Source organism: Oncorhynchus nerka, linkage group LG14 (assembly GCF_034236695.1).
Source record: "Oncorhynchus nerka isolate Pitt River linkage group LG14, Oner_Uvic_2.0, whole genome shotgun sequence".
NCBI lineage: Eukaryota > Metazoa > Chordata > Actinopteri > Salmoniformes > Salmonidae > Oncorhynchus > Oncorhynchus nerka.
Genome location: NC_088409.1, coordinates 64,319,592 through 64,345,359, shown reverse-complemented (window position 1 = coordinate 64,345,359; position 25,768 = coordinate 64,319,592). Strand labels below are relative to the sequence as shown.

At 46.4% G+C, this 25,768-nt stretch overlaps 1 protein-coding gene across 1 annotated transcript in view; it reads right to left on the bottom strand.

Annotated features, from left to right (window-relative positions):
• Positions 1-24,903, bottom strand: part of LOC115141689 (A-kinase anchor protein SPHKAP-like) — a 37,888-nt gene extending 12,985 nt beyond the window's left edge. The window contains exons 1-7 of the mRNA XM_065000272.1: positions 24,676-24,903; positions 21,161-21,263; positions 19,245-19,355; positions 10,102-10,161; positions 7,740-7,883; positions 7,227-7,479; positions 2,034-5,520 (exon numbers count right to left, since the gene is read on the bottom strand). Of these exons, the coding sequence (XP_064856344.1) occupies positions 2,034-5,520; positions 7,227-7,479; positions 7,740-7,883; positions 10,102-10,161; positions 19,245-19,355; positions 21,161-21,263; positions 24,676-24,710 (4,193 nt within the window). The 5' untranslated portion in view covers positions 24,711-24,903. The remainder of the gene's footprint in view (positions 1-2,033; positions 5,521-7,226; positions 7,480-7,739; positions 7,884-10,101; positions 10,162-19,244; positions 19,356-21,160; positions 21,264-24,675) is intronic.
• Between the last annotated feature and the right edge of the window lie 865 nt (positions 24,904-25,768).

Here is a 25,768-nt window from a genome sequence, read left to right as displayed (position 1 = left end):
TACCTGGGCTCGAACCAGGAACACAACGACAGCTATCCTCGAAGCAGCGTTACCCATGCAGAGCAAGGGGAACAACTACACCAAGTCTCAGAGCAAGTGACATTTGAAACGCTATTAGCGCACACCCCGCTAACTAGCCATTTCACATCACATCATTACACCAGCCTAATCTCGGGAGTTGATAGGCTTGAAGTCATAAACAGCAGAGCTGCTGGCAAAACGCACAAAAGTGCTGTTTGAATGAATGCTTTTGAGCCTGCTGGTGCCTACCATCGCTCAGTCAGACTGCTCAATCAAATCATAGACTTAATTATAACATAATAACACACAGAAATGCAAGCCTTAGGTCATTAATATGGTCGAATTCGGAAACTATCATCTCGAAAACAAGACGTTTATTCTTTCAGTGGAATACGGAACCGTTCCGTATTTTATCTAACGGGTGGCATCCATAAGTCTAAATATTCCTGTTACATTGCACAACCTTCAATGTTATGTCATAATTACGTAAAATTCTGGCAAATTAATTTGCAATGAGCCAGGCGGCCCAAACGGTTGCATATAACCTGACTGCGTGCAATATTGCCTGCTAACCTGGATTTCTTTTAGCTAAATATGCAGGTTTAAAAATATAGACTTCTGTGTAATGATTTTAAGAAAGGCATTGGTGTTTATGGTTAGGTACACGTTGGAGCAACGACAGTCCTTTTCCGCGAATGTGCACTGCATCGATTATATGCAACGCAGGACACGCTAGATAAACTAGTAATATCATCAACCATGTGTAGTTATAACTAGTGATTATGATTGATTAAGTTTAATTCTAGCTAGCAACTTATCTTGGTTTCTTACTGCATTCGCGTAACAGGCAGGCTCCTCGTGGGGCAGGTAGTTAGAGCGTTGGACTAGTTAACCGTAAGGTTGCAAGATTGAATCTCTGAGCTGACAAGGTAAAAATCTGTCGTTCTGCCCCTGAACAAGAAGGTTAACCCACCGTTCCTAGACCGTCATTGAAAATAAGAATATATTCTTAATATATTCTTATTTAACTGACTTGCCTAGTTAAATAAAGGTTACATAAAGGTGTAAAAAAATATATAATAATAATAATAATCGGCGTCCAAAATTACAGATTTACGATTGTTATGAAAACTTGAAATCGGCCCCAATTAATCGGACGATTAATCGGTCGACCTCTACTAGATATATAAAGTGCTTTCATTTCTAAACTGTAAAACAGATATGAATGAAAACACCTAACTAAAAGCTGACATTCTGTACTCTTGCCTAATATGAAATGTCTAAAATGCTGGAGTATAGAGCAAAATAAAATAGAAAATGTTGCTTTACTGTCCAAATACATATTTATTTATTTAACCTTTATGCAACTAGGCAAGTCTTAAGAACAAATTCTTATTTACAATGACGGCCTACACCGACCAAACCCGGACGACGCTGGGCCAATTGTGCACCGCCCTTTGGGACTCCCAATCACGGCCGGTTGTGATACAGCCTGGATTCGAACCAGGGTGTCTGTAGTGACGCCTCTAGCACTGAGATGCAGTGCCTTAGACTGCTGCACCCCTGGGGAGCATATGGGGGAGTGTATATATATGCGTGTGTGTTTGGGTTTGTATCAGTGTTTATGAGTATCTGCAGTATGTCGTGACTAGAGGCATGTCTATGCCACCTTGAAGATCAAGGTTAGCTTTAGATAAAAGCTGTAGCCTCCAACACAGAAACATGACTCATAACCTGGCTGCGGGTGTGTATAACCCCAGAGACTTTCACAATAGACTACGTTCTCTCTGTGAATGCAGTAGAAGCCATTATGTGGCTGGGTCTCTGATACCCAACACTATAAAGAGTTTAACAACTCATGGATGGTTATTGATTTATAAACACATTAGGTCACAATTCAAGGTGTTTTGGAAAATAATTTCCAAGGAGGACTATGGAAACATACTACCATCTCTCTCTGTTTGAGGGTGTGATTGACTCACAGGGGAATCACTCACTGAGAGAGGGCTTACCTGCTGCGGCTCACTGAGGCCCTCTCAGCGCGCCACTGGGCTGTCCCCTCAGGGGGCGCTGGGTCCCAGGGGTGATGCCAGGCCCTTTCCACCGGGTTCCCAGACTCTGGATCGTCCCTCTGATCTGTCTCAATGTGGATCACCGGTACAGGGACCTCCCTGGGGCCCCTGATAGGGGGACCCGCTGCTGTACATGTGCTGTCTCCGCCCCCTCCTGGTTGCTCCTGGCTGGCTCTGCTCCGGGTGCAGCCAGGGCGGGAATGTTTGAAGCCTCTCCTCCTCTCCCCCACGGGCATGTATTGTTGTCGCCCCACCACGCCTCCTCCTCCGGCTCCATCCCCATCCTGCAGGGCAGACTTCCCGGTTTCCACGATATCTGCGGCCAGGCGGTTGGCATACTGCAGCATGTGGGTCTGGGACTCTGCATCCACCAGGTCAATGCTGTCCTCAGGGTCCGCAATGATCTTGTTCTTCCGCATCAGAGACTCAATGGAGCTGGACCAGGTCTCGTGGATCAGCATGTCGGTGATCTGGTCAGTCTGGCCCCTCTGGTACAGACATGAATCAGACTTGCAGAGGCCCGTGGCAGACACCTGCACCGAGTTGGTGGGGTAGATGTTAAGCGTGTCCCCGTGCATATTGCGGACAAAGCCATCAAAGGAGTTGGCCTTGATGGGCGAGTTGACGGTCAGCCTGGAGTCTGAGAAACGTCTGTCCGGCACGGAGGACTGACGGATACAGAAGAGGGTTCTGGGAGATGGAGGCAATAGGCTGTTGCTCCACTCTTTAGTTCTTCCCATACTGTAGTCTTTGCTCTCCATGTCCATGTCTTTGAGCATGAACCTGTAGAACTCCTCCGTGATGCTCTCCGTACTGGACTGCTTGGACAGACAGGAGGTGGCCCTCACATTGAGGTGGCCGTTCTTCTTGGTGGCTGCCTGCTGCACGGCTGCCGCCAGGATGCTGCTGGCGTTCTGCCCGGCGTAGTAGTCCAGGAGAAGGTCAAAACCCCGGCCCTCCATCTCCATCTGGTTCACCATGAAGCGGGAGAACTCGTCCGTAATACTCTCGCAGCTGGACTGCTTGGAGATGGAGCCTCCCCTGCTCAGGTTCTGGCCCAGCCGGCTGCCAGGGCCCAGGGTGTTGGGGGTACCCGGGGGACCTGCGTCCTCCTCTGGGATGCTTTCGTAGCTGGCGGCCTTGCCCCGGCTCCACCGCTCGCACTGCAGCCGGCTGCGGGTCTGCTGGCCGGGCTTGGAGGTGTCAACTACGTTGAGCTCGGGGCAGTTCATGATGCGGGCGGTGACCTCGGAGGCAAAGAGTGCGAATGGGTCAAGAGTCTGGGGCATGTCGTCTAGGTTGACGGTCTCATCCACCACGCGGTTGACCAGGCACTCCATCAACTCGGGCTGCTCTTCCGTCTTCCTCTTGATCTCACTGAGGCGTGGCGGCCGGTGCTTTTTGGATGCCACACCGCCGTTCTGGCCCTCCTTTCTGCGGAGGGCTGTGCAACAGGAGGGCAGCAGGTAGCCCCCCTCGGGGTAGTAGCCGGCTGCGCCCTTCAGGGCACAGAACCATGGCTGCTTCCCGCTGGAATTCTCCAGGCAGATGGCGGCCAGCTCAGTGGCCATGGAGACCACGGTGGTGGCCAGGTCATCAGCGAAGTAGTTGACAGGGGTAGTTCTGGACTCTGAGTCCATCTTTAGGCAGACCAAGGCCCCTGTGGAGGAGGAGCTAAAAGAGGACTGAGGGGTCAGAGAAGACTGTCTGCTGTCCGTACTGGCTCTCCATCTTTTCTCTGTGCCCAGGGATGAAGAGACCTGGTGGGCTAAGCTCTCTGTAAAAGGCTCTCTGATGTTTCCTCTGGCCTGCTGGCCCTGGAGGTCATAGCAGTCCTTAGTAGAGGACGAGACTTTAGTCTGAGCTTGTCCGAGCTGCTGCTGCTCTCTGAAATGTGGCGAGCTGTGAGACCCATAAGGTTCACTCTCCCTCTCGAGTCCATATTTGTCCTCCCTTATCGCGGAGTAGATGGGCGTCTTCTCTGCCCAGTGGGCTTCATAATTATCGGGCTGGCTGGAGCCATCGAAGCGCTGTAATTGACTTAATGGTTCCTTGGTGGTGGCGGCTGCCTCGTAGTCCCGGGAGCCGACATCACCCTCTTGTCTGTCAAACGACCCTATATCATATTTGGAAATGTCACCGATCCGCTTTGAAGTGAGACAAAGGACGTCGAAGAGCACATTGCTCACGCTCTCCTGCAGAAAGCCCTGGATATTAGGGACGTCTTTGCCCGGGCCTTCTAGTTCTCTTTTCTTTTTCGCTTTCTCAAACGCGTGCTTGAAGAGGCCATTGGCCACCTCGCTGATGAAATCGTCCACCTCAGTCTCATCCATCTTGTCCAGATAGGACTTTTTGGGAGACGTGATGCCATCCACGATCCTGTTGTGGGTGGACTCCAGTAGGTGGGCCACACTCTTGTAGTCCTGGGGCTGAGCCAGCACCCCTGCTGCCTCCTTGTGAAGAACTTCAGCGATGCTGGTGCGAAAGGCCTCAATGCTGGTTCCCTCAGCAATGCTGCAGTGAAGAGTGATTGCCGTGGAGGCCTGCGCTGCAGATAGGAGTCCCACGGAGGCAGCTGAGTAGACCTCAGTGGTGGAGTCATCTTCTGACTCGCAGCCCCCCTCCTCGGCCTCTTTAGCTAGCTCCACCACGGCCACTGCCCCCGCCACCTGGGCCATACCGCACATGGCTGAGGAGAAGGAGTAGTCAGTGCCCTCAGGGTCTCTCTGTCCCTCTCTCTCCATGTCCTCCTCTGTTGGCTCCATCGCTAGCTGCTCTGCTACCTGTGGACTGGAGATGGTGCCGATGACGCTGGCAGCACATGCCAGGGCCTGCTGCAGGGGTTTATTGGGGTGTCGTCCACTGGTAGTGGTGGTAGGGTGGAAGCTATGGGCCTCTGGTCCGTGTTCCGCCGTTACCTGTCTGGCAGCACCACCAACACCATACTCCACAGCCATGTGAGAGGCCTGAGTACCCAGCCACTCCGGTAGGCCCTCGCAATTATCCGGGCTCTGCACTATGACGATCTTAGGCAGCTCGAAAGAGCAGGCACGTGCCCGAGAGGGCTCCTCGACTCCTGTGCTGGTGAGGACGGCAGGGGGGCGGTGGCTGCCAGGGGTCATGCTCATAGCAGCCTCGGTGGCGAAGGACGGTTCGTCCTGAGACAGGCGGATGAAGGCGTCCTGCAGTACCGACTCAGCCAGGTTGGTGGCGTAGTGGCCGGCTGACTCCTTATTGTGGTGACCGCTAGCTCTCGCCGGTGCCCTTCCTCCTTGTTTCTTGTTGGCTGGGGGGGAGCAAATGGTCACCTCAGAGTCCTCGCTGGCAGGACTGTCCTGCCACTGGTTCTGGCCCAGGCGTCCCCTCTGACACGCAGGTCTATCGCTGTGCGCTGCGTCTGCCAACCCCACTGCCACATCACTGCACTCTGGCTCATTGGGGGGAGAGAGAGAGAGAGAGAGAGGCATGTCCAGACCTGTTAGAGAATAGTTCCATCAAACTCCCAATGTGCCACAACAACAGCAATGACAATCCAGCTCTGGTTTAACCAAGCTAGCAATAACACCAGCTATAGCTACCAACCAAACCCTAGCTGGTCCCAGTTAAGTGTGTGCTGTCTTACCAATGACCATAAGAGTTGGCTACACAGGCTATAATACAACACAGACAGATCTGGGAAAAGGCTAACTTACCCCCATGCAAAGTAAAAAAGAACCTATTAGATAAAAATATTACTGGTACATTGACTCAAAGGAGAGGCTAACCTTCACACAGTGTTGGTTCTAATTTCATACAGGCAGGGCTGAGAACAATACAGATACAAAAAACTATAAACATAAATGTATCCAAATAAACTACAAAAGACTTGTATTTTGTAATGTATTTAAATAAAATACATGTATTTTATATTTTAAAATACCAAAATACATTTGCATGTGCCGGCCCGAACAGAAACTAAATTCTCAGTATCAGTTACAAAAATGTTTTTCCTTGCAGTGACTGTAATATGTTGTTTAACTTCCTTAGTTGAGCAAGTCACTCTGGATAAGTGTGTCTGCTAAATGACCAACAAATGTAATGTATACAGTATGTGAAAATGAACATAACAAAATGAACTGCAAAGCACTCTGGGTTTTGTTTCGGGTGGAGCTCATGAATAATACTCATTATGCTTTGCAATTGTTCATTTTCACATATACATTTAGTTCATTTAGCAGATGCATTTATCACACCATAGTGCCATCAGACTTCTGATACCAATGCAATGCAAGGGGGCCACAAAATGTGAACCACTATAAATTACAGTATTTAGATACATTGGAGTGTAGTTCATCCCAATGTAATTCAAATGACAAAATACACAGAAGTAATTCAAATACGTATTTCAAATACATGTAACATAAATACTGTCCATCCCTACATACAGGAGATGAATTATAGATAAGGGGAGACTGCAGAAAAGCACGGCCAAGCTCAGGGCCATATACTGTATATTAATCTCAATCATGCAAGGGATACACGCACTAAGGAGCTACGAAGCCAGCCAGCCACAGAGAAGTGTTTCTACAGATGAAGACTGACAGGCACAAGAGAACAACAGCACAAGCGGCTGGGCGCCTGTCGTTCCCTTTTGAAACGAGACGAGGGACATCTTCAGTGGTAAGAATAGCTTTCAAGAAACATGTAGACTATTCATGATTTCCATACTGAAGACTATAATAAACACTACATCAATAACAACTTAAATCCTTACTGAGGTTGTTATCAGCACCTATACACTGACCTGTTTTGAGAGTAGGCTACTGAATAATGTATTACCTAACAGAAATGTCAGATTTTTCCTCCCAAAATGAGTGCTTCAAGTTAGTAGATTTGTAAATAATAAATGATTTATCCCATTTAGCATCCACTTTTGTCGAAAGTGACCTAGAACAGTGACTGAGATCGACATTTTCATATTGGTGCCCCAAGCAAGGATCAAACCCACAAACCTGCCGTTACTGTCCTCATGCTATTCAAACTTAGCCGCATAGGATTACATTACTCTACTTTCATATTCACCACATATGTCAGTAAAATATATTGAACTCAAATACAGTACATGGGTATTCAAAAGGATGAGAAAAAAATCACCATTTCGTAAGCCGTCATCCTCGCTGTCATCCCCCAGGTGTTCTGAGGCAGTGAGGAAGTCCTCCTCTATGGATGAGAAGGAGCGGTTGGTGTCGTCATCCATCCTCTGCCCTGCCATCATCCGCCCCTGAGACCCCTGCCTCTCCTGACCCCACTGTAGCCCGATCAGGAACTTGTTGATCTCATAGATGATGCTGGTGGGCCGCCGGCCCCCAGGACACTGGACCAGGCACACATCTGTACCCCTCTGGCCCTGGAGGCAATACACACATACATACACACACGCAGGCACACAGGTACAAACACACACACACAGGTACAAACACACAGGTACAAACACAAACACACACACACACACACACAGAGGAAGGAAGGAAGGAAAGAATTCAATAATTGATAAGTTCTACCTTGTCTGCTCGTGTAATACTCAGAGCTGACGAGTCAGTCAATGGGTGGATGGAGGGATCTCAACAAACCATAAAATGAGAAGGAAGAAGATGTGTGTGTGCTCACCTGTGTGTGGGTGGGGTACTGGTGAGGGTGAGATGGGTCCGGAGTCTCCAAACCACCGAGCAGCAGGATCTCGTTCACCTTGGGCTGTCGCACGCTCAGAGAGCCAACCAGCTTGGGCAGGTCTGGAGAGATGGAGGCCAGTTTCTAGGGGAAAGAGAGATGTCGCCCACAGTCACTGTGATAGTCACACAGGCAGTCATCACCAGCACACACCTGCTAATTACCTAAACAAATCAACCCCTCTCACCCAGGCTAATTATCCCGAATCCATGGCAACAGAGCCAGTGTTTACGATGGTTAAGAAAGACTGGGGGAACAGGAGGAGATGAAAGGATTAGGAAAGAGACGGGACGATGAGAGAGGGAGCAGAGGAGTTAATGGGTAGGGGGGAGGAGAGGGGAGGGGAGGAGGGAGGAGAGCATGGGTAGGTAGGAGGAGAGGATATGAGAGGAGAGCATGGGTAGGAGGGAGGAGAGCATGGGTAGGGGGGAGGAGAGGATATGAGAGGAGAGTATGGGTAGGAGGGAGGAGAGCATTGGTATGGGGGAGGAGAGGATATGAGAGGAGAGCATGGGTATGAGGGAGGAGAGCATGGGTAGGAGGGAGGAGATCATGGGTAGGGGGGAGGAGAGGATATGAGAGGAGAGTATGGGTAGGAGGGAGGAGAGCATGGGTATGGGGGAGGAGAGGATATGAGAGGAGAGCATGGGTAGGAGGGAGGACAGCATGGGTAGGAGGGAGGAGATCATGGGTAGGGGGAAGAGAGGATATGAGAGGAGAGCATGGGTAGGAGGGAGGAGAGCATGGGTATGGGGGAGGAGAGGATATGAGAGGAGAGCATGGGTAGGAGGGAGGACAGCATGGGTAGGAGGGAGGAGATCATGGGTAGGGGGAGGAGAGGATATGAGAGGAGAGCATGGGTAGGAGGGAGGAGAGCATGGGTAGGGGGAGGAGAGGATATGAGAGGAGAGCATGGGTAGGTGGGAGGAGAGCATGGGTAGGGGGAGGAGAGGATATGAGAGGAGAGCATGGGTAGGAGGGAGGAGAGCATGGGTAGGGGGCAGGAGAGGATATGAGAGGAGAGCATGGGTAGGCGAGAGGAGAGCATGGTTAGGGGGGAGGAGAGGATATGAGAGGAGAGCATGGGTAGGAGGGAGGAGAGCATGGTTAGGGGGGAGGAGAGGATATGAGAGGAGAGCATGGGTAGGAGGGAGGAGAGGATATGAGAGGAGAGCATGGGTAGGAGGGAGGAGATCATGGGTAGGAGGGAGGAGAGGATATGAGAGGAGAGCATGGGTAGGAGGGAGGAGAGCATGGGTAGGGGGCAGGAGAGGATATGAGAGGAGAGCATGGGTAGGCGGGAGGAGAGCATGGTTAGGGGGAGGAGAGGATGAGAGGAGAGCATGGGTAGGAGGGAGGAGAGCATGGTTGGGGAGGAGGGAGAGGAGAGCATGGGTAGGAGGGAGGAGAGGATATGAGAGGAGAGCATGGGTAGGAGGGAGGAGATCATGGGTAGGAGGGAGGAGAGGATATGAGAGGAGAGCATGGGTAGGAGGGAGGAGAGCATGGGTAGGGGGGGAGGAGAGGATATGAGAGGAGAGCATGGGTAGGCGGGAGGAGAGCATGGTTAGGGGGAGGAGAGGATATGAGAGGAGAGTATGGGTAGGAGGGAGGAGAGCATGGTTAGGGGGAGGGAGAGGATATGAGAGGAGAGTATGGGTAGGAGGGAGGAGAGCATGGGTAGGGGGAGGAGAGGATATGAGAGGAGAGCATGGGTAGGAGGGAGGAGAGCATGGTTAGGGGGAGGAGAGGATATGAGAGGAGAGCATGGGTAGGAGGGAGGAGAGGATATGAGAGGAGAGCATGGGTAGGAGGGAGGAGATCATGGGTAGGAGGGAGGAGATCATGGGTAGGAGGGAGGAGATCATGGGTAGGACGGAGGAGATCAATGGTAGGGGGGAGGAGATCATGGGTAGTGGGAGAAGATCATGGGTAGGAGGGAGAAAATCATGGGTAGGGCGGTGGAGATCATGGGTAGGGCAGGAGATCATGGGTAGGGGGAGAAGATCATGGGTAGGGGGAGGAGATCATGGGTAGGGGGAGGAGATCATGGGTAGGGGGAGGAGATCATGGGTAGGGGGAGGAGATCATGGGTAGGGAGGAGAAGATCATGGGTAGAAGGAGAAGATCATGGGTAGGGGAGGAGTTGATGGGTAGGGGAGGAGTTAATGGTAGTGGGAGGGGTTAATGGGTAGGGGTTAATGGGTAGGGGGAGGAGTTAATGGGTAGGGGAGGAGTTAATGGGTAGGGGGAGGAGTTAATGGGTAGGGGGGAGGAGAGAGATGGAGAGAAGCCAGCACACCTTGATGCAGCTGTCGTTGTGACGATCCACCTTCTGCTGGTCCAGATTCACAAAGCACATCTGAAATGAGAGGGAAAAAGCTTCAGAACATTGGTTTTACCCAGATAAAAGCATGATTATTAGTCTGACAGAGGATGCAAACATGCTGTGTTAGCCCTCACTGGCCATTTACAAGCCTCTAGCAGGAGGTGATTTTGGAGGTATGGCAACGTAAGACTAAGCAGGACACAACAGGGCTAATTGGCACCCACTCAGTCAGTCAGTCCCCAGGGAGCGAGCGACAGTCCCTACATACAGAATTTCACTCAATGGGTCCCAAATTACACTCTATTCCCTATATAGTGCATGACTTTTGACCAGAGTCCCTATTTGCCCTGGTCAAAGAAGTGCACTATACAGGGAATGAGGTGCTATTTTGGAGAATAATCTCCCTGATTGCTTTCCCATTGTTTACTCAGGGGTGAGTTTTCCAAAGCAATCATAGATGTATTAGTATGTTATTTCACTTGCCAACCTAGACTATTGAACAGCAAAGTGCTACGAATGTTGTTCATTCATGCATAGAACATTGTCCGTCCCATCAAACATCGATTTCCATAAGTGTTAGTCTGTCACGGCAGTGCGGCTGGATTGTGGATTGAAATGATGTCAAACTTCAGCTACAAATGCTTTGGGAAAGTATTAATCAATAGTCGAGTTAATTAGAAAAGGGGCGTGAGGCATAGCCCTTGGTTGCAGAAGGATCATAACTTTCTTTTTTTCTCAATGACCAATAAACAGCCCCCCCCCCAGCTGTAACACACAGGCACACACTCCATAACCACTTCTTCTTCTTATCTAGCCATCGTTCTCTACAGCTCTCTCTCTATTCATCCCAGATGAATTTATATACCAGGTTCATCTCTCCAAAACCAATATATAACCAAAAGAGAATCAGAAGGAGAAATACAAACAGATGCAGCAATTGAAACTGGAACGAATGGCCCAATCAGTTTAGAGATAAAACAGTTCTATCTGCCAATCAGGCTAAATCTGGAAGTTTGTTACTCTGTGACATCATGGATGTTAGTCTCTGTTACGAGTGTATTTGATTGACATTTTCCTCTTTTACAAATTAGTCTTGCACCCCATTTTATTCCACATACTTTCTGCCTATTTCATTGGTATGTTATCAACAGCAACCTATAGGGTGAAACACTGAGCTAATCATCCCAAAGCTGAAAAGGCGACAGAATTGAACGGGGAAAGCAGCTGGAGTGGTGCTCTCTATCGGTAGACTTCAAATGTCCACCGGAGTGAAACAACACCACATAGCAATTTCACCCCCGTTTACATTATCAGCATCTCATTCAGCCTTTCCCCTACATTTTTTTTTCACGAAAGCCCACCCTGGTACTTGTACAACCCATTTAGAAGCTGTCTCATTATAACGGCGGTTCTATCAAGCCCGTGCGAGCTGAGGTGTTGTGAAGGTTATCAAATGATTGGGTTTATTGTGTCTTGCATGCAGGTCAAAGCAATCGCAGAGAAAAAAATAAGCAGATGACTGTTGGAGAATGAGAGGGGGCGAAACGGGAAAAAAAAGAGGAGGGAGGGAAGAGGAACGAGGTAGAGAGAGGAGTTGGAAAAACAAATAGGAGATATGGTGCCCTTCCCAAGGACAAAATCATTTAACCAAATCAGTGGCAATCGCCTGCAGTCCCAAAAATGGGTTTCGGGGTGAAAGCTGTATGTGCCATCTAGCTATCTCTGTCAGTGAGACAGAGACCACAGATGTGAACGAGGCTCCACTAATTCTTCCGAGCAGACAGACCAGTTTAATCTATGCCTAACTAATTGACGCACAGAGATTACAAATCAAAATAGATGCTAGAAAATAGGGGTTCTGATTGGTTGCACACCCGAGTGCGTGTGATGTGCGCGTGTATGTATGATAAATAGGACCGGGACAATAACAGTGTTTCGCAATATTTTTTCCTTTGCAAAAATGAAAACACGAAGCAGGCCACAATCTTTGGTCCTTTAAAAACCTGATGTATGTAAAATAGTATGCTATAGCTCGGAAAATAAATAAATGTGACTCTGGATGACAACACATTAGGGATGTTTTCCTAAAGAAGTTAAATCTGCTTCTTGTTTAGTTCCCTTGCCACGATACTAACGAATATCGTGATACTGTTATCCTCGACTAACCTGTACTCCTGCACATTGACTCCTTACCGATAACCCTGTATATAGCCTCATTATTATTTTAGTTTATTTAGTCAATATTTTCTTAACTGAATTGTTGGTTAGAGGACTTGTAAGTAAGCATTTCATGGTACGGTCTACATCTGTTGTATTCGGCGCATGTGACAAATACGATTTTATTTGATCCCGTCCCCAATGATAAATTCTGTGATTTTGGCTCAATTTATCTATGTGCCCGTTTCCTCGTGTTGTGCCCTGCTGAGGTGGCGTCCTTTGGATGGGTGCCTGGCGGCTGGAGGACAGCGCTGGGTGTGACCCAGGGTCTCGCGGTTCACCGGGCACCCAACAAGCGGGCAAATCTACAGCTGTGCTCCAGCCTCCAGGTCAACCCAGCTAAACAACCAATCACAACCTCAGGGTGATTCTACTCTAAATACCATAACCAATCAGGGACAGCTGGATGACTCAAACGTGAAACTAATCAAGAGGTTTTTGCAGCGAGTAGCCACGAGGAAAACAGTGGTGGACAGTTGTGAATTAGGAGAAAAACAAATCAAATAAAAAACAAACTCTCTCCTCTCTCAGTTAACATGCTGGTGCGTCAGACAACAACATTAATGAATACGCTGATTCGGTGAGCGAGTTCATTAGAACGTGCGTTGAAGATGTCGTTCCCATAGCAACGATTAAAACATTCCCAAACCAGAAACCGTGGATTGATGGCAGCATTCGCGTGAAACTCAAAAGCTAAGCGTCAGTATAGAGACAAAGTAGAATCTCAATTCAACGGCTCAGACACAAGAGGTATGTGGCAGGGTCTACAGTCAATCACGGACTACAAGAAGAAACCCAGCCCAGTCACGGACCAGGATGTCTTGCTTCCAGGCAGACTAAATAACTTTTTTGCCCGCTTTGAGGACAATACAGTACCACTGACACGGCCCGCAACTAAAACATACGGACTCTCCTTCACTGCAGCCGACGTGAGGAAAACATTTAAACGTGTCAACCCTCGCAAGGCTGCAGGCCCAGACGGCATCCCCAGCCGCGCCCTCAGAGCATGCGCAGACCAGCTGGCTGGTGTGTTTACGGACATATTCAATCAATCCCTATCCCAGTCTGTTGTTCCCACATGCTTCAAGAGGGCCACCATTGTTCCTGTTCCCAAGAAAACTAAGGTAGCTGAGCTAAACGACTACCGCCCCGTAGCACTCACTTCCGTCATCATGAAGTGCTTTGAGAGACTAGTCAAGGACCATATCACCTCCACCCTACCTGACACCCTAGACCCACTCCAATTTGCTTACCGCCCAAATAGGTCCACAATCTCAACCACACTGCACACTGCCCTAACCCATCTGGACAAGAGGAATACCTATGTGAGAATGCTGTTCATCGACTACAGCTCGGCATTTAACACCATAGTGCCCTCCAAGCTCGTCATCAAGCTCGAGACCCTGGGTCTCGACCCCGCCCTGTGCAACTGGGTACTGGACTTCCTGACGGGCCGCCCCCAGGTGGTGAGGGTAGGCAACAACATTTCCACCCCGCTGATCCTCAACACTGGGGCCCCACAAGGGTGCGTTCTGAGCCCTCTCCTGTACTCCCTGTTCACCCACGACTGCGTGGCCACGCACGCCTCCAACTCAATCATCAAGTTTGCGGACGACACAACAGTGGTAGGCTTGATTACCAACAACGACGAGACGGCCTACAGGGGGAGGAGGTGAGGGCCCTCGGAGTGTGGTGTCAGGAAAATAACCTCACACTCAACGTCAACAAAACTAAGGAGATGATTGTGGACTTCAGGAAACAGCAGAGGAACACCCCCTATCCACATTGATGGGACAGTAGTGGAGAGGGTAGTAAGTTTTAAGTTCCTCGTACACATCACAGACAAACTGAATTGGTCCACCCAAACAGACAGCATCGTGAAGAAGGCGCAGCAGCGCCTCTTCAACCTCAGGAGGCTGAAGAAATTCGGCTTGTCACCAAAAGCACTCACAAACTTCTACAGATGCACAATTGAGAGCATCCTGTCGGGCTGTATCACCGCCTGGTACGGCAACTGCTCCGCCCACAACCGTAAGGCTCTCCAGAGGATGGTGAGGTCTGCACAACGCATCACCGGGGGCAAACTACCTGCCCTCCAGGACACCTACACCACCCGATGTTACAGGAAGGCCATAAAGATCATCAAGGACATCAACCACCCGAACCACTGCCTGTTCACCCAGCTATCATCCAGAAGGCGAGGTCAGTACAGGTGCATCAAAGCTGGGACCGAGAGACTGAAAAACAGCTTCTATCTCAAGGCCATCAGACTGTTAAACAGCCACCACTAACATTGAGTGGCTGCTGCCAACACACTGACTCAACTCCAGCCACTTTAATAATGGGAATTGATGGGAAATGATGTAAAATATATCACTAGCCACTTTAAACAATGCTACCTAATATGTTTACATACCCTACATTATTTATCTCATATGTATATGTATATACTGTACTCCATATCATCTACTGCATCTTTATGTAATACATGTATCACTAGCCACTTTAACTATGCCACATTGTTTACATACTCATCTCATATGTATATATACTGCACTCAATACTATCTACTGTATCTTGCCTATGCCGCTCTGTACCATCACTCACTCATATATCTTTATGTACATATTCTTATCCCCTTACACTTGTGTCTATAAGGTAGTCGTTTTGGAATTGTTAGCTAGATTACTTGTTGGTTATTACTGCATTGTCGGAACTAGAAGCACAAGCATTTCGCTACACTCGCATTAACATCTGCTAACCATGTGTATGTGACAAATAACATTTGATTTCATTTCATTTCATTTGATATTCATTAGAAAACACTGTAGCAAAACATTTAGCAACAGACATTTTTTAGGTCGTCCACACCTGACTGTTTTTGTCTGTTTGACCATGCAGTAGGATGTTAACAGTGAGGAGGCAACAGCAAAACTAGACTTCTCTTGCCTAGAGTGAGCTTTTATTAGCAAATGTGAAGATAAGCTGGCGAAAACTGTACAAATATTTACAAACAAAAATAAATAGGACAATGAACTAAAGGTGGGCCTAATAAACTTATCAGAATCCAAAACAGCTCTAACCAAAGAAAGTCTAGCAGCATATCAACCTGTTACCTGTCTGTCTTGTTTCACAAACAAAGCAATGACATTACCCAGAATGCATGGCAAACTCTTTAAATCGCCTAATTGACAATACACTTCAATAAAGGTATACCAACACATTAAGGTAATGTATTCCACATGATAAATATCCCCACCTCAATTACAGTCGATAAAATGCTTCTCATAATAAACAGGTGTTAATAAATGTCTGGACATACATAATTAGGAAAGACCCTAGTTTATGTGACAGAAGATATAGGACAATCGTCACAGTGCATTATGACCATGGTGCTATGGCAGCAGAGATGTCAATGTTTTTAACGGAGAGCTATAGCTCTGAAAAGAGTGGGTTAGATGTGTTGCTGTTCCTTGGGCACTGCAGAAGTCAGGTTTGCTTGTGTGTACGTGTAGTTAAAGCCCTGGACTGGGGACAGGAGGTTGAATGGCTACAGGACTGGTTACACAAAGAGTCAAGACAGGAACACACACAAACACGCCCACAAATGTAGAGGCTCGTTTAAGACGCTCTGACTCATTTTCCATAAAGATTACAAACATTCACAGGCTATAATACAATATATTGCAATACACACACATGCTTGGTCACACAAACACAGGCGCAGAAAGTCCTTAATACGCTCTCACTCATTTTCGATAAAGATTACAAATATTCACAGGCTATGTAGTACAATACACATATGCGTGCACATCCACCCACCCTATGCTCTCCCCTCAACAACAAATCCTCTTCCCCTCACTCAATCTCACCCTCCTTTCCACCCTTCTTCTCAACTCTAACCTCTGTCGCTCTCGTTCTCTCTACGCCCCATTGCTCTCATCTCAGCACACTCAGTCATTCTTCCTGTGTCCGCTGTGTGTTCCCCTGTGGTTGTTATGTAAGCCCGCCAAAGCCAGGCCACGTTGTGACTGTGAGCCACTTGGATGCTCTGTCTCTGGTTGTCTCTCAAATGGTACCCTGTTCCCTATATCATGCACTACAGTAGTGCACTAAATAGGGAATACGGTGCTGTTTGGAACACATCCTTGGTATCCTACTGCGGCTCCTGACCCCTGACCTCCAAGAAATAGCGCCAGCCAGGAGGCATTACATGCACTTCCATTATTCATGTGCGCTGTCTGCATAGCTGTTCTGGGTTGTGATAGTCTCTCGTGAACAGATTGCACGTAAACCGAAGAAAATGACCTAGCTGACAAAATTACGCAAGATTTCAGTACCGGGAGATTAGGGTTATGGAGCTCATTGAATATTCACAGCACTATGTGTATAGTGTCTACACCTGTTCAGCTCTCCATTCAGCCTCCAACTCTGGAATAATATTATATCATCTAACCAAGTTGTGATGATGTCCCATTGCCAGTCATACCCAATCCTAGACCCAGGCACACAAGCAGGCAGGCAGGCAGACACACAAGCAGGCCGGCAGACAGACAAGCAGGCATACACACAGTTGCTGTGGGACCAAGCAGGCACTTAGAGCAGTGAGGAATGATACGAATTGGGAATATCTAATCTCATCACTGTAACTAACGCCGTCCTAGCCATCAGCCGTGAGATACAGCTTACATTCAGTATTTCTCACCTCCTCTATCTCATTGAATACCATTCAATTATCTACATAGATGCAGCTGTTAGAGCCCTTAGAGAGTGGAATAAAGACGTTAACATGATGTTTAATCATAGAACCTGGCAGCAGAAACAGCAGTGAGGACACTTTGGGTCATATTCATTATGGCACACCGTAGCTAAACATTTTGCAATGGCAAAGGAAAATAAGCAAGTTCAGGTCGTTCTTCCCTGTTTCAGTATGTTTTCTTCCATTTGGTGCCTAACGAACACAACCCAGGTGTCATCCTGCAGTAAGTCAGTTCCTCGGCTGCAGATGGCATGTTTAGTCTATTCTTCCTCACTGGGGCTTTTTTATGATGCCAGTACGGGACACATAGCTGACGTGTTGCTCCCTCACTCTGAAGTGTTTAAACCTAAAGATGAATGGATGACTGAGAGCTGTGAGTTTCAAAACAAGAAGAGGAGTGTGTGTGTGTGTGTGTGTGGGTGTGTGTGTGTGTGTGTGTGCGTGTGTGTGTGTGTGTGTGCGTGCGCGTGCGTGTGTGTAGAGAGAGAGAGTAGGTGAAACTGGGAATACGTTTGGTGTTGATGGAATAGGATGAGGTAAATAATAGTGATGAAGTCTCGTGGCAGATTATTAGTGCATGCAGTATTTGGTTCTGGGGTCTGAGATGAACAACGACATAGATCTCATCTCTACAGGTGTTTAGAACAGGATCGGAAACATAACTCCGTAACTTCACTGTAACTAGCAGAGCAGAACTAAAGGTGCAGAAGACTTTGGTTCCAAATTGCTTATCCTCCGTCAATGTGTTCAGAGATTTGATGTACTATCTCAGCTAGGTAACATTTCTGTTCACTCCATGCATTAAAACATGAGAGAGTGATCAAAGGTGACAAGACCTAGATTTGGTGAGTAGTGACAAGAGAGAACTTACAAGCTTTTATCTTATCACTTTGAGCTCCTGAGTGCATAGTCCCTTTTCCTTCCGGCGCCTTCCACACACATTTCTGTCCCTATTCAGGAATATACAGCACTATTGTCACATCCTGAACCAGGTGGTTTAGCCATATTGTCTCCATCGAATGGACAATAAAAATATCAGAATTTGTGAAAGTGAAAAACCCAGGATGACATATCAATGTCACCAACTTAGCACTGTGTCCAAGACAATTTCCCTTCAGGGACGATAAACTCGATTCTATCCTCAACACGACCTCTGACCTTAACTTAAATACATCTGCTGCCGCTGAGTGTGTAATCAATGACAAGCGCATTGTGTCAATGATTCCATAAATGAACCAAATGAATACACTAATAAACCAACCCTTCCCCCGCTCCCCAACTGAAACCCGGAGTAAAGAAAAACCATATCCCATCAAGCTTATTAAATCTGCATTCCAAACATTCACTAACACAGGCCCTGTTTACTCCTGGCCCAGGGTCTGTAATTAACTAAGCTGATATGGCCACAGGCCTATGACTGTGATAATCCTGGTTAACAGAAGAGGGAGTGAGGGGAATCAACAAACACACAAGCACAACCCCAAGTGCGCGCACACACACAAACTCTCTCACACAAACACTTCTTTAAAATTTTAATGATTAGTAGTGTAACCCGGGAAGAGCTGAATTGCGAATTGAGAGGCTGAACAATTTGTCACCGAGGAGAGAGGTGACACACACTCACGCAAGTGCAGGCACGCACGCGCACGCACGCGCGCACGCGCACGCACACACACACACACACACACACACACACACACACACACACACACACACACAGGCGATGCTACAGGAAGATGGCTGGCATCTCTTCCTGCTCTCATAAAACACACCAGAGATTGATGGGATCTGGACACATTGTGTAAAAACGTCACTGTCTCATTTCCACACATAACGGGAAGATTAAAAAAACGTTTTAATCGATCCAGAGCTCGGAATGAGACTGAGGGAAAGGACAGACAAACGGAGGGATACCTTTGTTTTCTAGTAAGAACACCAGCCCCAAGGGAGAAGTCCTGTGCTACAAAGTGCTATAAATTGCCATAGATTTGATGGCAGTCAGATAGATACAAATTAAAGAATTCAATAGGATTTTAAAATCATCCTGATGTGCCGAGTAGCCTGTTTTGCATAAAAAACTGTACACACATGGCACACACACGCACAAAAGCACACATGAACACATACACATACTACTCACCGTATTGCTTCTCCCCTCAGCGTCATCCTCCAGGAGGCCCAGCCTGCACAGAGCCTTCTCATTCCTCAGCCAGTACTCTGACGAGTCCAGCACACTGCTACTGCACAGCACCTGGAAGACCCAGAACTCTTTCTCAGAATGTATAATATAGGAAAATACATACAAATACACACACACACACACACACACACACACTCTCTCTCACTCTCTCTCTCTCACACACACACACACACACACACACACACACACACACACACACACACACACACAGTCCCCCATTCACCTTCAGCTGACAATCTTAGTGTTTACCCTCTGGCTATAAAGATCTCTACAGGCCCTTTGTTCAGGAGGTGCTCTGGGGGACCTGTAAGAGGGATCAATAGCCTGTCAGTTAGCCTATTTACTCTCCACATATTTACTGTGTTTTTACTCTTCCCCCGCGGGCTGTTTCAATGGACCCTATAGGTTAAGTGCCAAGTCCTGTTGACCTGTGACTTTCAATGACACTCAAGAGTCAAGAGTTCCTTTGCCATCTTAAGAGTTATTGATTATTTTCGTATTGGGTAAATGGTGCTGGAATCCCTCAGGATATACAACAGGATATTCTCATCATAATCTGTAAGATAACTTTGATATGTGACCTTTCACATACGTTTAGTCTGAAATTGCCATCCTAATTCATCAGAGATTGAATCATCTTTAACCAATCAAGAGTATCAAAGCCAATGACTTTAGGCCGGCTCTGACCCAACCCATCGGTTTCTGGGACTAATCAGAACGGTCTGAATGTGTTCCCATTCTATAAGAAGGGAAAGGGGATACCTAGTCAGTTGCACAACTGAATGCATTCAACTGAAATGTGTCTTCCGCATTTAGCCCAATCCCCCTGAAAGCAGGGAGGAAAACAAATCCGGGAAAATAAATGCTAGTGGGCTTAGCGTTTGGCCAGAGAGATGTGGTTGTGTAGGGGCTACAAAACAATAGCGAATATAATCATTTCCATTGTGTATATGTTAGGCTGACGCATTCATGCCCCCTGTCCTGTCTCGCCCCGGTGTTGTCCATCTGCTCTGCGCCATGGCCAGGTAGAGGTGACTTGCACTTAGGTGGCCTCATGGTCATGACATCACACAATTGGGCAGAGCTTGGAGTGAGGGCAGGGTAGTCTTCATTAGGCCCAAAACGGGGAGGTGCTATTTCAACTTGTCCAATAATAAAAGCTTTAGTTTTTCTACGATGTGCACCAATGAACATGACACAGCTCTATACAGGTGCTTGAGCAGGTGCTTGATATCATTGTAAATATTCACCAGCAAAAAAATGAAGACTGTGTAATAATATTATTCTACCACATGTGTCTTATTAAGACAATATTTTTATTTTCATGTCTGTCAAGACAGGCGACCTGACCTACAGTTAGGGTTAAAATGTTGTCTTTATAAATATACACTTGGGAGCCATACAGTTTTGTGTCATTGTGCAGAGACTTCCATTACAAATACTACACATAATATTATTTTTGTATGTTATGGACAGAGCGGCGAGTCTGAATGGAAGTAATTTAACTCGACGATCCGTCTACTAATGAAGTAACTGAACAAAAAGCAATATTGACTGACAATATTGCTGCTTATTCTAGAGCAAGGAGGGGGAGCAGAACTGAAGAGGTTTTCATCTCCACTGAGACCAGTGTTATCTGCCATTTCACTCATTGTCTCCCTGACACAGTGAAATGATAAATTAAACTAGATTACCTAAAACTCCAGGTCCAGGCCCTCCATCATTACAGTCTGTTGCAATGGAACAAACTCTCCCTCACCAGGGAGAGGGGGAAACACACACACACACACACACACACACACACAAATATTTACCGGGCATACACACCTTCACACACACCGTCCCCCTGTATTTACCTTCTTGCAGGCGGTGACAGAGGATCCCAGGGTGCTGTCTGTGCTGACTCCTTCGGCGTCTCCCGACTCAGAGCTCTCGAACATGGCTGACGACTGGAAGTTACTGCAGGAGGAGAACAAAGTGTGTCTGTGTCAGAACCAACTGAACACAGCCCAAAGCTCCAGGGCTCTGTATGGGCTTTAGAGAACCTATTAGCCTATGGGTGAACACCCTGGCCTGGCGACATGCTCCCTGACATGCCCACTGCCGTAGAGCACCAGCCATTATAAAGTTGCATGAGAGTAACGCAACAACTCTGAACTTCTACCGAAAACAAGGGCAAACTCAGCCATAGCATTTGTCTTGAGGTGCTTGAGACAATCTATGGTGATCGTGGGTATGTTTACAACCAATATAGAATTGAATGGATTAAATACATTGTTTATCTGTGAATAATTATCTGTGATCTGTAATCTTAAAGTTAACTTGGAGAAAAGAAGTGCCAGATTTAACATCGGAGGTTTGTATTAATTAGGATAAAACTGGCACATAAAAAAGGAGGGAGGGACATGAAGACCAGAGAGCCAGCTGGCTCTGTGATCATTACTTTCATGGTAAATTAAAAGTATTTCATTTTGGCACTTGTTTAAATGAGGGATTAACCTACTTATGTGTGTCTACATTGTATCTTCCCCAAGGTAAGTAAGTCCCTTCCTTTGAGGGGAAGTTTGCTGTGCAACCCACGGACCAAAAGTGTTATGCTCAAGCTGTATAACTGAACCTCTATGAAATAGTGTCAAATTATTATTATACCAAATTGTAATATTGTTATAACACAGCTATACCAAGGCCACACACACTGTTGAGTGCCAGCACAGTTAGTTCAGTGGTGACCAACAAAAACACTGGATGGCCATTTTCACACATGGCATCATGTACAGTACCAGTCAAAAGTTTTTCTTTAGTTGTACTTTTTTCTACATTGTAGAATAATAGTGAAGACATCAAAACTCTGAAATAACACATGGAATCATGTAGTAACCCAAAAAGTGTTAAACAAGGAGGAGTGATGCTTTGCTGGTGACACTGTCAGTGATTTATTTAGAATTCAAGGCCCACTTAACCAGCATTAGTACCACAGCATTCTGTAGCGATACGCCACCCCATCTGGTTTGCGCTTAGTGTGACTATCATTTGTTTTTCAACAGTACAATGACCTAAAACACACCTCCAGGCTGTGTATGGGATATTTGACCAAGAAGGAGAGTGATGGAGTACTGCATCAGTTGACCTGGCCTCCACAATCACTTGACCTCAACTCAATTGAGATGGTTTGGAATGAGTTAGGCCGCATAATGAAGGAAAAGCAGCCAACAAGTGCTCAGCATATGTGGGAACTCCTTCAAGACTGTCAGAAAAGCATTCCTCATGAAGCTGGTTGAGAGAATGCCAAGAGTGTGCAAAGCTGTCATCAAGGCAAAGGGTGGCTACTGTGAAGAATCTCAAATCTCAAATATATTTAGATTTTATTAACACTTTTTTGGTTACTACATGATGACATATGTGTAATTTCATAGTTTTGATGCCTTCACTACTTTCTACAATGTAGAAAATAGTAAACAATAAAGAAAAACCTTTGAATGAGTAGGTGTGTCCAAACTTTTGACTGGTACTATATGAAATCACTCCCGGGACCAAGTGCATTTGTCCTCTACCTCACAGTAATGTATTTACAATGGTCAATGCAAGAGCTCAGCACACAATCCCAAGATACTCTGTCATTCACCAGGATGCAAAACTGGAACTGATAGCACAGGTAACGTGCTCTTCTGGACATGCAGCCTAGCCTTGTGTCACAATCACAAACAACACCCTACTGTAACTCATTTCACATATGTGACCCATAAATTGTATGGCTATTATATGCCACACACAAAGAAAACAGAAACAAATCCCCACAAAATAGAGACAATTGAAGTCAGAATATGCTAAATCTTTAGTTTCGCTCACATCCGTGGCTCGGTAGGCTAACTGATTCCTGAGAATGACCTTTCCAAATGAAGATGGTTAGCTTGACGTTTGGAAAATCAGGATGCACATTTTGCGCGCTGCTGAGCGCCCCGGTCTCATCCGATCCATGTTGAAGCCGAAACACATTTAATCTTCTCATACAAGCGGTACTCTATAACATTTACATTTAAGTCATTTAGCAGACGCTCTTATCCAGAGCGACTTACAAATTGGATAACGTTTCATCATCATGATAGGGTCATTGCCTTCGGTTTGTAAATGAGCCCGGTCAAGGCGGTGGAGGCAAGGTGGGCGATACGGTAATATCGACACTTAATCATGAGGAGATAAGCAGGTTCAGCTCGTGGCAAACTGCAAATGCCCGATGTGATGTACCAAATGTTAGATTTCATATAGGCTATATCTGAATCGTTGTTAAAACTTGTATTTTCTGGTGCTCCTACATTTTCTGTTGTGCTCCTAACTTATTAAAGTTGGGAGCACCAGAGCTACCAGTGTTTTTTTTTTTTTTTTTTTTCATTTTAAGAGCCCTTACTATGAATGACGTTTTACAGTAATTGTACAAGTAAAAGTAATTAACAATTACGTGAGGTGTTGATTCAGGGGAACACATATGACAGGCACTAATTTACAATATAGCCTACGTTTTTAGCTTGGCTTTTATAATGTAGGCCTACAGAGAGACAGAGAACAAGAAGAACACAGAGTGACACCAGAGGAGGGGGTTGAGTTGGCTGCATGCTCAGTGATGTGGGCTGGTGTGGATAAAATGCAAAGGCATTTCTTGACACAGTCTGCCCCTGGCAAACCGATAAAATGAATGCATGAAGTATTAGGCTAATGCATTGATTGGCATTTGTCTTTAGGCTACTCTGTATTGCGCATTGAAGTGAATCGAGATGGTTAGACTGTGTCTCCAAGTGCATGGCACCGCACACGCAAAGTGGGCATTTTTGATTAGCTGCACGACACAATGTTTACACCATTTCTTCATCATTCAAATAACCATAACACATTTTAAGAGTAGTATAGGCTATTAAAAGTGTTACACAGACTACGTAGGCAGATGAAATGCATAATCTTTGGAAAAATGTAATTCCATGTATAGGTTCGATTACTGTCAATCTTATGTTTTCCTGTTTCAGTTATTCATTTTTCCTAAGGTCCTCTGAGTCTAACGCTCAATAGCTTGAGCACAGCACTTGTTTCGGCGACTGTTCTGTGCAAGCTGTGCTGATACAGGCTACTGCTCGGTGCAAGCTGTGCTGATACAGGCTACTGTACTAAAAATACTGGATTTACACAAAACGTTGTTGGGGTATTTTGGCTACATTATTGCAATATTGCAATTTACACATAAGCAACCAATTACATTGCAACGAAAGGAAAGAAAAAATGTAAAATAGGCGAACATTTATTTGCCGTCAATACGGGAGCATTCAATTTTATTAAACTCCCACAACAGTCGCCGTAACCTATTAATTAACACGCTCCGTTAACATACCTCGGCGTCTTCAGAAGGCACTTAGCACCGGCCATCCCGTCCAAGATAAGCTTTCAGAGCCGGAGTTTGTATGTCCTAGGTAGGAGAGGAGCGTAGCAATGCGGTGCGTCGCTGTCCGTCCGGAGGACACTCTCCTGTCCAAATGCACATCCCCGACGGAGGAGAGGATCAATTCCAGCGCTACCGTGACGTTACCGTGACTTCGGGCGAGTGTCTGTACTACGGTCGTTAACAGCGTGCAGCCAGGAGCAAAATGACAGTCCGCTTGAAGAGAAGCGGGAGCATTTCCCAGCATATATATCAAAAAACACACACGCGCGCAAAGACACGCACACACACACACATATATATATATTCCCCTTAAAAGGAAACGAGCTGCTGTAGATAAAATAAGCATTCTCTACATTTTCATAATGGGTACAAAATATATCCACTTTATCTTATTGGGCTATTGGTTGGAGGCTAAACTATGTTTTGCTCATTATTTGTATTTGTATTTATTATGGATCCACATTAGCTGCTGCCAATTTTCCTGGGGTCCAGCGACATTATGGCAGTTTATACAATTTAAAAAACATTTTTCACCATCCCCTAACAATATTAGATTGCTTTACAGTTCTAATATTATTTCACATGAAACAGTGTTAAGACAAAGTCACACTCTCAAAAGAGGTGTCTAACCTCAAAGGTATTTTCCTTTAAAAAAAAGTTGAACAAAGGACAGTTTAATTAATGCACTGGTGTCAGTATAGTTGTCAGCTCCTGAACCACAACAGGCAGAACAAGGTCAGACAGACCAATGGGTTACACAGGGTATTGATCTGTTTTGTCGACCAGGATATGCCCTATACCACAGCAAGTCCTGACCTAGACCTGACGCCAATAGCTCCGATGGAAAAGCAGCTTCAGGAGGCCTAGAATATCAGAATAGCCTATCCATGTTAGACAATATCTCATTGCTTGATGTCACTCAATGTAGATAGAAGATGAAGCTAAGGCTGCCTTCCAGAGCTCAGACGTTGCTGATGCCTGACAGATCTTACAACGCCTGGATAGGTATTTGAAGTATCAGCTAACTGCATCATATGTTATA